General features: G+C 32.0%; 2 protein-coding genes across 3 annotated transcripts; one reads left to right on the top strand and one right to left on the bottom strand.

Moving 5' to 3' along the window:
- The first annotated feature begins 673 nt into the window (after positions 1–673).
- Positions 674–2,496, top strand: LOC106767750. Of its 2 annotated transcripts, none has more exons than XM_014652698.2 (3): positions 674–815; positions 1,141–1,431; positions 2,072–2,496. In XM_014652698.2, the coding sequence occupies exons 2-3, from the start codon at positions 1,179–1,181 to the stop codon at positions 2,104–2,106; spliced, it is 288 nt and encodes a 95-aa protein (XP_014508184.1). In that variant the 5' UTR covers positions 674–815; positions 1,141–1,178; the 3' UTR covers positions 2,107–2,496. The 2 variants fall into 2 exon arrangements, with proteins under 2 accessions (XP_014508184.1, XP_014508185.1); XM_014652699.2 differs by having other exon boundaries at positions 686–1,030.
- A 1,384-nt stretch (positions 2,497–3,880) lies between these two features.
- LOC106769591 (DNA replication licensing factor MCM3-like) lies at positions 3,881–9,146 on the bottom strand. The gene is made up of 17 exons (XM_014655271.2): positions 8,978–9,146; positions 8,790–8,899; positions 8,443–8,651; positions 7,635–7,765; positions 7,318–7,556; positions 7,000–7,236; positions 6,766–6,920; positions 6,473–6,681; positions 6,192–6,357; positions 5,910–6,112; positions 5,623–5,682; positions 5,444–5,533; positions 5,072–5,247; positions 4,744–4,821; positions 4,510–4,651; positions 4,331–4,431; positions 3,881–4,193 (listed from the first exon to the last, which is right to left on the bottom strand). Exons 1-16 carry the CDS (start codon positions 9,041–9,043, stop codon positions 4,372–4,374), a joined length of 2,331 nt encoding a protein of 776 aa, XP_014510757.1. The 5' UTR covers positions 9,044–9,146; the 3' UTR covers positions 3,881–4,193; positions 4,331–4,371.
- Positions 9,147–12,849: the final 3,703 nt, after the last annotated feature.

Genomic DNA, 12,849 nt, shown 5'->3' with positions numbered 1-12,849 from the left:
AGAAATTGTTGAAAAAAGAACAAAAGAAACATCTTGCTTTTTCCAGGCGATCGGAAAAGAAAGAAATAGTGAATTTATTCAAGATAATTATATACTTACAAAATACCGTCTCAATTCATCCTATTTCATCTATCGAAGATATGATATGGTTCCAAAGGATAAACTGGTATATATATATATATATATATATATATATATATATATATATATATATATATATGTGTGTGTGTGTGTGTAATATTACCATTAAATAAAGAGAATGCTCTTTTTTACTTTTCATATTTTCTTTTCTAATTTTATCTTTTAGAATTCTTGTTTTTAAAATAAAGTAATTAATCTATTAATTTTATCATTTAATTGATTTTTTTATTTGACCCATTATTTAAAACTTACTCATCATTTTAAACTAAGTTAACTATTTATAATAAAAATATTACTTAAAACGTAAATAAAGTTAAAATTTACTTTTATTGTAAAAATTATTTATATAATTTTATAATTTTAATTTATTAATTTTTCTTATTATAAAAAAAAAAGACCGTCCATACGTTATGCACATTTGTTTCTACTAATTTATATTATTTTCCAGTATATTTTATTTATTTATTTATTTAGTATATTTTACATAAAAAAAATGCTGCTGTAGACCCAATTATCCAAAATAGGAAAAGAGGAGAAAAAACCCTCCAAAACCCTAAGTCTAACCAGCACAACCAATTTGTGAATGAATAGACAGAAAAGAAGAGAAAAAGAAAGGGGAGAACAGTGAAATAGCAAAGGCTGTTCTGCACAACTCAAAGGATTTTTTTACCCAGGTGCACTTAATCTAAGACTATTGGATATGTTCAGTTTTCAGTTTGGCTTAATTTATAATTCTCAAAATTCTTGGAGAAAAGCTTTTAATGGCGTGACTGTGAGGTTGGCAATAGCTGGTGATCCACTCCAAACACCATTATGAAACTACACAGGAACATTGTTGTTTCTTGCAAGAGTTTTGCTATTTCACTCTATCTCCTTTGATTCTCTACTCGTAATTATTTCTTCATCTTTTATTCTGTTTTAAAAACCAATGGGTTTTATTTTATTTTTGCTTGAGTTTATTATGTTGTTAATTCTAGGGTCTTTTTTGTTCATCACCAGCATAATTTTTGGATTTAAAGTTTTGGAATTGAGGCGTTATGGAAAATAAAGATGCAAAAGATCCATTCAAAGGGGTGGATTGGAAAGGTGTTGGCCGTGAAATGCAGAAAAATCCGAGTGTTCAACCATCCTTGAAGAAACGATTACCCAACAGAGTAAGGCAAATTCCTGAGTTCTATTTCCTTCCTCGATGGCCGCTTCCCAAAGCCATTTTATTTTGCAGTGCATGCATTGTTGCTGGTGTGGCTGCTGGAATGGTTGGTGAGGCCTGGATTGAAAAGAAAGTTAAAGGTATTTTCACCTCATTCCTCTCTTTCCTTTCATCAATCAATGTGTTATTTTAGTCCTTTGAATTGCCAAATGTAAAGCCTTTCTTTTATGGAAACCATTTCTGATTCTCCTAGTGAGAACTATTATCATGGGAGCTAGTTTCGTCTTAATTTTTTGTCCCCAATCATCGATTTTTTGGAACCCATGGAATGGCATGTAGCACCTAGAAACACCACTGCTGTTAGACAGGGCTGTGCTCTTACCTTTTTTTTAGATTGACCATATTTAGATATAAAAGTAGTAATGAAGAGAATCAGAACATAAAATGAATTGAGCTTATCCCTCAATTTTTTGAGAAGCTAGATTAATGTACTTTTAAAAAATTTAAAGTCTATAAGTGTTTGTAGAGGAATTTATCTAAAGAAGTTGTATAAACAGTTTTCGATTGTCAAGCTATCAATGTACACAACTATGTATTTTGTGAAGTTCAATGGATCTTCAGCAAGCTTGGTTTGAGTTTCTGACTATGTCATGTATATATACTGTCGGAGGATAACAATCGTTGTCAATGACACTATTTGTTTGAACATTGATGGCATTACTCATATTTGTTAAACTTTTGAATTAGACTTTGTTGTAATGGTTTTGTTTGGTATTGCAGAAGATGGCGGGGTTATATGGGAATTTGATAAATAAACTATTGGTCTTAGGACATAATGTCACAGACATCGCTGCCTCTATGGTTTCCTCCTTAGAAGTTCTCTTCAGCAACCCTCACTTCCCAGAATTATCAGTGTCAGGGATTAAGATGATCCATGGTTAGCAGCAGGATTGAAGCGAATGAGGTGTGATGGTAATACTAGGAGAGATTTCTCTTCCATTTCTAATAAGTATGGCAGCCAAATTTATTACTTTCTTTAAGATTAGCATTTCGGTGGTTCCTAACCACGCACTCGACAGTGATTCAATCAATCAGTGTATTAAGTGCCAACCCTGACGCACGAAATTATTGCAATTGATGTAATGAAATTTCAATTTTTTAAAGGAAAGGAAGAAGGAGCCATGTTAATAATCCTATAAGGATAACGTAAGTGTTTGTGCCGTTCATATTTCTTGCATCCCAAAATTTTAATGTCATCCCCATTTAAATTTACACATTATATATTATATATTAAATAATTAGGTCAAGATATTCATTATTACCCACTCCGCATAGCTTTATTTACTGGGCCCTCAAGTAACTTCTTGCTTCTTCACCAAACGGAAGTACATGCATGATTTTCATCTTAAAGTAGTTTAAATTGTATGTAGTTTTTCAGCATGGATAGGTCATGCTATAGATTTCGTGTTTTAATTTTAGTTCATTGGATTTGAAATTTGGTTTTTAAAATTGCTCACCAGATTTTAAAATCTGATTCTTTTTCTGGATCTTGTTAATTGGATTTCAGAATTCAGTTAGTTGTTGGATTTTATGTTTTACTTTTAACCTACTAGATTTTAAAATCTGACTTTTAAAAGTTTTCATGCATTTTAAAATTTAGTTTTGTATCGAGATCTTGTTAATCAGATTTTAGAGTTTGGTTAGTTGATGAATTTCGTGTTTTATTTTTATCCTATTCGATTTTGAAATTCAGTTTTCAAAATTGCTTATCGGATTTAAAATCCAGTTAGTTGTTGGATTTCAAGTTTTATTTATTTTTATTTACGTCATCAGATTTCAAAATTCTGTTTTTAAAATTGGTCACTATTTTGAAATTTGGTGCAACAAAAATGAAAAATGAAATTCGGATTTCAAAATACTATATCATTCATTGGTCTGCTTACTGCCAATACTTAAAAAAAAGAAAAACACTGTCAAAATTTGCTAAAAATTAGTTATGAAATAAAGATTCATGCACCCGACATATTGTGAATCATGGACCTCTTGAAAAATGCTTAATGAACAGCATTTCTTCTGATTGTAGCAGAGAATGATTCATTCTGCAGCTATGATTGTTGACAATCCTATTGTTCGTGTATTCGTTACGAGTTTATGGACTTGTGTTCATCTGGGCACAGCCAAATAATTGCTAAATTATGTATAGCCAGGTAACCAAGATAATTGTAATTGTCGTGTGGCCAATATCCTCTTCAATTACTACACTATCTTCCAACCATATATCGGAAATAGGTTATCTCAGGTGTTTTGGATCTTAGAAACACTCAGCATATGATGCAACATTTATACGTGCGCTAAAATGATTGTTTAATTAGGTGTCGCATTAAATAATATTTTGATCCTCCCCCAATTTATAGAGCACAATACAAAGGTGCCCATGTTGATGTTCCAAATCACACTAGTTTATAACTGAATTCAACTTGCGTCACAAGCTCCAAGCTTTTCTTTTTCATTTTTCGGTTAATTTTACTTAACATTAAACTTTGCCAACCACGTCCTATTTGGTGCCAATAATAAGTATCACTAGTGAAGGAACATAAAACTATGCAAACCAGTCATTTCCAAATTCTTGTTTTACACGAATACTTTGCAGTTAGCAGAAAAGCGATAATACTTAAAGATAAGGCCTGTATCAAATTATATCAACAAAACGCAAAATTTTCTATAGGGGATAACAAAGTTCGTCTTAATTTAAATGTTCTGTGAAGAATAACATGCAGTTTCCTTGTCGATGTGTTAGCGAAGAACTCCCAGATAGCAAGGTATGAACTCTGGAATTTCCAAATCCTTCTCAAGCCTCCCTCCGTTGTGAAGTCCATCCTGCCCGAGCGGCAAATTCTGCGCCCTGATATTTATCCATAGTTAATTAAAAATTTGTTTTACAATTGCAAATTGTGTAAACACCCAAGTAAAATTAAACCAATGCGCTCATATTTAGTAATGACAACTCATGATAATGTATTAGTTTGTAAAATCGAATACCTTTCTAAATCTTCGTTGAGATTGTGCCACAATCTTAGATTTTATGATATCATATGCACCATTCCATCAACTATCATCACTCTATTGTCATCTTGCAATCTCTGAAATTTCAGAAAACAAAAATGGTAACGAAGTTCGTGTTGGGAAGGTGGCAGCAGAAATTCATCAGAAAATTATACCTCTAATAGGACTAGTATATCTGCAGCGGTGTAAGGTGAATCTGCCCCTCTGTTGATAACATTCTCTAAGTCTGCAATAGCTATGAGATCCAGGCGGTTGGCTCGCATATGCTGACCAAATTGAGAATTAAATGCTTCAATTCTGCATGTCAATATAAGACATTTTACGTCAGAAACAGTAGGAGCACAAACATAAGAAAACAATTAAAAGGCAGGAATCGGAAGTTGACTGACCTTGCAGGGGTGAGTCCAACATTAGCTTCAGCTGCTGGGGTATCATCTACTTCAATGGAATCTGTTCCTAATGTTGATCTAGCCAAAAAGAAATTACTAGCGTTATTAGTTCATAATGGACAAATATAGATCCCCTCAGCATTTACATGGCAACGTAGAAGTCTTAATGCTTACAAATGTGCAAGGATGCTATATTACGAGGGTCACAAAGAAAAACGCTTCTGCTGTAATAAATGAATTTTCGTGTAATCTAATTATAGTTTCAATTAGAATGAAAAGTTGCTTGCAATATATTCATCTTTTCCAACTTGTTTAAATTATTGCTCACCGTCTTCTATCTTTAGAACCACGATCAGGACCATCATTTTCATTATGATCAGCCTTGCGCTTCCTGTCTTGCTCTTTCTCCCTCTCTTGCTCTCGCTCCTCCATTTCTGTAAGTTCTTTGTGATATATTGCAAAATTTAAAACCTTTAAAGCAGCTTCAACATCAGACTTTGAAACCTGAAAAGAGAAGTGCTGGTTCAATCACAAAGTATAGAGAACAAAACAGTGAAAATATAGGCTGTTGAAGTACCACCAGGTAGAATATATAAGTGAAATAGCAATAGGAGAAAGAGAAAAGTGCGCAGCTAAGGAGAATGCCAAGTGCTTGTTTGACGGAGAAGAGAACACTGAAAAAGTAGATGTCAGTCTGTACCTTTCTGCTCAATTTCAGTTTAGCATGAGCTGTTGAGAGACGTATAATGGTTTCTAAGGTTCTGGCTGTTATGGGAAGTGTTCCTCCTGTCTGCATAAAGTCAGTATTATATCAATAAAAGAAACTATATTGTATAATGGCTCGAATGCAGAGCACCTATTTCAACTCTAAATGCTAACCTTTGCATTTGAGCTTGCATTTCTGAGCTCAGCATAGGCTGTGACAATGTTCTCAGACGCCTGTGGACGATGTCAATTGATGTTAAATTAAAGCTAGTCATATGTCTATACAATAATGGACGGGAACAGAAGCATAGCAACCATAAAAAATAATCAGAACCATTCAAGTATGGCAATTGTAAAGAGAATTCATGGATAAATATAAACTTCTAAAGAGAATTCGTCATACATCAAGAAAGATGAAATTGATATATTAATAAGAAAGGAAAATAAGAAAGGAAAGTAACCTCATCAGTCAGTTCAGGTTGAATCCTATGCTTAGCGTAGTGGATATATTTCTTAAGAAACTTAATTGTAAGAGTATCACGTTTGCGACCTCTTTCAGTTTTCTTCCCATGTAACATTCTGTTATATTTGACAAAGATAGACGAGTCGGTATCAGCTTCATCTTCTCTTCCATATCCCGAGCTCCCATTAAGTGTTGCCTCGCCTATATTGTTAATCTACTTTCAATAAAATAACTAACTAGTATAAGAACGTCTCAAAGCATTGGAAAACTGCTTATTTACCTCCATCAACAGCAGAACGAAATCTATGCATACGAAGTACATGCTCAGAAATTCGACGATCAATGTCAGGATCCATTTGATCTAACACAATAAACAGTAGATCAAATCGAGAAAGCAAGGAGTCTGGAAGTCCAATATTTTTAGTTGGAGTCAATGAACGATCATACTGTATAATTGCACATAAAAAGTCACGAGTTAGAAAAGAAATTGAAGGTTCAATACAGTATCAGGAAATTGGATAGTTTAAACTGCACAGCCAATTACCACATAACACCACTTACAGTTCCATATATGGGATTTGCAGCGGCAACCACACTGCATCGGGCATTTAGTGATGCATGGATACCAGCTTTAGCAATAGTCACAGTCTGCTGCTCCATAACTTCATGTATAGCAACACGATCTTCATCATTCATCTTGTCAAATTCATCAATGCAGACAACACCTCTGTCGGCAAGAACCATTGCCCCAGCTTCTAGCCTTCTTTCCCCTGAGAAAGAAGTAAGAATCGTCCTTAGATGACAAAAGTATAATAATAGTACTATGCATAAGCCCATGACAATGATCTTTTTACCTGTTTCTTGATCTGAAGTAACAGCGGCTGTCAAACCAACCCCAGAAGAACCCCTGCCTGTAGTTGATATGGCCAAGGGAGCAATGTTCATAATTGCTCTCAAGAGTTGAGACTTGGCAACAGAGGGGTCACCAACCATCATCATGTTAATGTCACTAAAGAAGCAAGACAGACCAGCGTTAAAATTTTATATTTAGTTAAAAGAGAAGGGAGATCAAGCAAAAAAACACGAACCCTCGCAAGTGAGTGCCATTCTTTAAGTTCTTCTCAACTCCACTAAGCATCAACAAAATCACTGCTTTTTTTATCCAAGAATGCCCATATATAGAAGGTGCAAGCGAATTACTTAGCAGGTCAAATGCATCATCTCTTTCAGCTATCTTTTTAATGTTTTTGAGATCTCCGGGGCTGTAGATTGGTGCATTAGCCTCTTTGTTGAGAAGAGAAACATTGTTCGCTATGAGCACAGTCCTGCATGAACATCAATCAATCAATTTTCTGTTTATTAAAACACAGGAGTGCAAAGGAACTGTCAGTATATACTGGAGCTACCTGAATACTCCATTCACACTACCTTTACTTTTCCCTGCAAGAGCCTTATATACTCCCACAATTGCCACTCGATCTCCAGGCTTGCAAGAATCAACAAGGTCATCTTCTACAATGACATCCACTGTTCTTGGGAGTTGACCAGGAGCAGAATTCTCAGGAACTTCTTGAATGGACAAAGTTTGATGATCTTTGTATTTGCACAATCCATACTCAGTCACAAGTAAGTTGCCATTTTCATCCTACGATAATTTTAGTCAATAAATTTCATCATCACGAGAAGACAAAAAAATGTTGGAGATCAACGAGCTTGACATTACCCTTGTAGGGTAAACAGATCCTGTGGGTAAACCCAAATTAGAGGTAATATCACGATATTCGCGAGAAGTGAAGTTTCCCGTGGTGGGACAGAAATGAACACTTTTAACAACCTTCGGCCTTACAAGAGAACCTATATATTAAAAAAAAAGGGTGAGATGCCTGCACGCTTAAACCAGAGTATTTGTTCACAAACTTGTTCATAAATGTATTCCGTATCAAACAGAAAGAAAGTATCATTGCGGAAAATGAACAACGTAAAGACAAAACCAAACGGGTGCTTGCAGATAAATAAACTATACACTTTTACCAGCAAAGGATATTACATTTCCATTATTATCACGTAACATAATAAATAATAACATGCCGTTCAAGACATACTAAGCAACTTGATAGCATAGACTATATTAACTTGAAAATAAAATAACAGCTTCGTAGGTAAGATAAAAATACAAACTGGAAGACTTGTCAAACTAAAAAGAGTTATAAGGGCCAAAAAATACCCAGACCATACTAACAAATGACAATGAAAAAAAGATATACTTTGATCCTCAAGATAACCAGAAACAGAAAACGATTCCCAAAGCCACTAATTAAACCTAGTAAAACTTATAAGGGACCAATTGGACTAAAGAATAAGACAACGGCGAGTTTGATTTTATTTATAGGTTTTCAGAGTCAATTTAGGAATCGAAGTTTGGTCATTTAACGCCCTAATTTCATGGGAAACCAGCTGGACTCAATCATTCAAGTTATGACTAAAAATGAAAAGGGACAAAAAAATATAGAAGGAAGCAAAGGTAGTTTTACATTTGGTGACAATGCCCTCAACACAGACCATAGAACCTATGAATTCAGAAAGAAGCTCCCTTGGCGTGACTCGGCGAGAAACAAAGGGACCTTCAAATCCCACAAGCACTTGTTCCCCTTCCTTTAAATACTTAGGATCAATAAAACGAGTAGCGTCCGTCACCGCATCGCAGAGCGGTTGAATGTACTCACTTGGAGTCCTGATTATCCTGCAAAAGTTCCAATTTCTACTTAAAAAAACAAAATAGAACACCAACTGCAAGCAATAACTTCACACGCAGAATCAAATTCAAAAGAAATGTAAGTATAAAAGTATAATTAAAAAATTAGTGCCGAGAAGTGCTAACCTGTTACCCAAGTCGTGGAAGTTGTGGAGATCGGAGATGTTGATGATGAGGCGGTGTCGCTTGTGGTTGATTAGGGCTTTGATTTCGTCCATGTAAATGCCCTTTCCCACCTGATGATCCAACACAAATAGTTAGAACGAGGACACAGTAACAGACAAAAATAAGAAGAGAAAATGCATAGGACATACATCTTGATCCAAAAAATCGGCGAATTCTCGCTTATGCGCTGCCCTAACTTCTTCGCTCAAGTCCATCTTCGAAGGCTGTGGTAGTAGCGAGAGTGTCAGAGAATGGTGTAATCAGAAAAATGAGAGAAAACGATGGTGGTGCTTCTTTTTCTTTTGACGCTAGGGCTCTGTTTTTGGCGGGAACATGGAGCTTCGTGCTGGCGTTGTGGCGGGAACAATAACTTACCGCTGCTGTTGGGCTTTCCTTACTTCCAAGGCCTTTACTTCTTACATCTCATCAATTTTTCTTCATGCACCTTCACATATTTATAAAATTTTTATAATCATTTGTCTATTAAAGGAAATTATAGGTGTATAAATCTGTACAAATTATAATAATATCTATATTATAAATAATATAATATTTGATTGTTTAATATCTATTAATAAATTTGATAAAGCGTGGAGTGTAAGGTTTTTTAAATTGTGAAAAACAGTTTTAAAGTTTTAAAAATTTTGGAGATATAGAATGAAAATGAAATGATGAAAGATGCAGGGTAGCAACCTCAAACTTTTTCTCTAACTGTGATGTAGTTAGTAATTCTGAGGGTGCAGCCAACAATTGCACGAAAGCAGTAGAGGTAAAATCTTGAATTGTGGATGGAAAAAAAAAAGAAATAGTGTTTTGTTAGTTTGAGAAATGATAGGAGGAATTTATGGGTGTTGCTCTCTCCCCCTTTCTAAGTGAGTCATTTTACCTCTCTATTATTTTAATTTATTTTAAAAATATTTTACACTTTCCCACTATTTTCTTTTATTCCAAAATATTCTACAGCTCTCCACTATTGTTAACAATCTTTCTCTTTTTCTCTACATTAATGGAGCATTTACATGGTTCGGATTTGAATTTGTGATATATTACAAAATATAAAATTAAGAGGAAACTTCAATATAAGTACTTCCACTATTTCCATTTTATAAAATTAAAAGTTAGATGCAGATACAAAATAATAAACATAAGTAAATATTGATATATTATTATTATTATATATTAACTTTATAATGACGAAAGAACTAAATAAATTCTAAATCTTTAACAAATAACATTTTTTTTATATTTAAGTATTTAATAATATTTTTTATCTAATAAATTAAATATTTTATTCAAATTATTTGAGTCAAACATGTCGATGAGTTAAAACATAATATAATGTAAAAAATTATAGATATTATATGTAAAAGAAACACACACACACACATATATATATATATATATATATATATATATATATATATATATATATATATATATATATATATATATATATATATCTTTCTAGAAATTTAGAACAAAATTTTACCATTTATTAAGTATTTTGAAAAGAAAAAAAAATATTCAACAACGAAAATAAGATTGAATCAAACTTATTTAAGAAAATATATATCACAAGTTCAAATTTGAGTCATGTAAATGCTCCATTAATGAGTCATGTAAATGCTCCATTAATGTAGAGAGAGAAAGAGAAAGATTGTTAAGGACAGTGAGAAGATGTAGGGTATTTTTGAAATAAAAAAAATAGTGAAGAGGTGTAGAATATTTTTGAAATAAATTAAAATAGTGATGAGGTACAGGATTCACTTGAGAAGGTGAAGGAAGAAACACCCGGAATTTATCCACAAAACACAAAAGGAGATAAATACAAAGAAGCACATTTCACTTGCTTAAGCTAGAATTGGGTGGTAAGAATTTAGTTTTTTATAATTTTTACTTTAATTAAAATTTCTTCTATTTTATCTTTTCCAAATTTTACCAAAAAACAAGAATAAATTCAGTTTTTTGGAATTAATTCGGGTTAAGTATTTTTATTTAAAATTCGGGTCAAGTATTAATTAAAATAAATTTATTCAAAATTTTATTATGAAAATTATTTCAGTAAAATTAATTTTATGTTTTTTATAAAAAATGTACCCTCAAAATTTGATTCCGGAAAATTTGAATTTCGACTAATATTTTAGTAAAATTTAGAAACATAATTAAGTATAATTCGGCTATGTGAGATCGAAATGCCCTATTTTAGTACATTGGTATCATTCTTATTCAGTGCAGACAAAATTCATCAAAAGGTGTCAGATTATTAATTTGTCCTCTTCTATTAATTTCATATTCCTTTTTATCTATTTTCTTTTTACTCTAAACTATCTTTTTTTCACTCTTTAAGCACTGCTTTTCTCAAAACTATAATCCTATTTATTTCTATATAATTTTTAAATATTTCAAACTTTAAGGTTTGTTTAGACAAGTTGTTAATGGACAAATGATTCATATGAATAGACAAAATGCAAGAAAAGATAAAAGGAAATAAATACCAAGTTTTTTTTTTATTAACTTTTCTCAATATGAAATTACGTTGAGTCCTTAAAATATATTCAAGTTGTAGTAAAGAGACTCCTAAATTAGATGGGTACTCTTTTGTTGTTTTCAAAAGCTCGTCCACATATATATACAAAAATGTTTATAAGAATAAGATTAAAAAGCAACAAAATAAAATAATTAATTTTCCTTTTATTCTTACACCAACTCACTTTAATTGCAACCATGCCTACAATTTTTATTATCATTTTTATTGTTTTGGTCCATTCTTTTGTTATCATTATTATTGTCACGGCCACTTTTTTCTTATTATCACCTTTTCCATATGCATCTTCTCCATTATGCTTAAAATCTTTGTAAACAACAGTTGTCACATTATAGCACCACTTCTATGGTTGCTAACAATAACTATTACTTCCACTATTGCCATTGCAAAATATTTTGTTACCATTTTCTTGTTATTGTCAATTCTTTTTGTCATAATTATCATAATTTAATATTTATTGCAACAATTATCACTCCATTATTATTATTATTATCATTGCGATGGTCATACAATTATTATTATTATTATTATTATTAATTCTTTTTTGTCATAATTTAATTATTATGATTATTATTCATTATTTTTCAATATTATCATATTATTATATTTATTATCATTATTACCATTATAATATATATTATTATATAATAATTATGATAAATCATTTCTATATATTTGCATGTAAAATGTCGAAAGCTTTTATATTTGAAAAAAAAGTTTTTTTATAGAATAATATATGTGTCTTTTTTTTTACTAATTTATTATTTATTTGTTATTATACCAACATACTTTAAATTCAATTAAAAAATGACACATGTTGTTTCAAAATATTATAAAAAAGTATCTCTTAATGTATCATTACCCTTTATATTTTTCAGTTTCTCACTTTCTAGTTTTGTTTATATAAAACCTAGTCTTGTGCTTCTTCAATAATAAAATAGAAAACTTTTCTTCTATGCTTTTCTAATAACCTCACATGGTATCAAGAGTTTCTTTTTCCTTCTTTTGAAAATGTCATCTTCTTTCGTAAGTCTTCAATTTGATCTCATCCCCTATAGCTTTTCCTCCTTCACATAACACATTTTCTCCACTCTTATCAATTTTCAGCTCGATGAAGACAACTATCTTGTGTGACAACAACAAGTCACTATCATTGTTCGCGATCTAAACTTAACGTGTTTTCTCAAAGACTCGTCAACCCATCCCAAACATGCTACTCGTGAGGATGATGTTACATTTGCTCAGACTTTCTCAATCGCAAATGATAAGACCAACTTCTTGTTGCATGGTTACTTGCCCTTATAAATGCCCTCATACTCACCAAGATGGTGGGTCTCCATTATGTTCATCAAAATTGGGACAAGTTTTACATGTACTATGCTAATCAAACTTGTGCCAAGGTAAAATAACTCAAGATTCAATTATAAACACAAAAGAAAGATCGATCCATCATTACATATCTTCATGATATCAAGA

Source organism: Vigna radiata, chromosome 7 (assembly GCF_000741045.1).
Source record: "Vigna radiata var. radiata cultivar VC1973A chromosome 7, Vradiata_ver6, whole genome shotgun sequence".
Taxonomy (NCBI): Eukaryota; Viridiplantae; Streptophyta; class Magnoliopsida; order Fabales; family Fabaceae; genus Vigna; species Vigna radiata.
The sequence above is the reverse complement of the archived record's forward strand: the minus strand, read 5'-3'. Positions and strand labels throughout refer to the sequence as shown.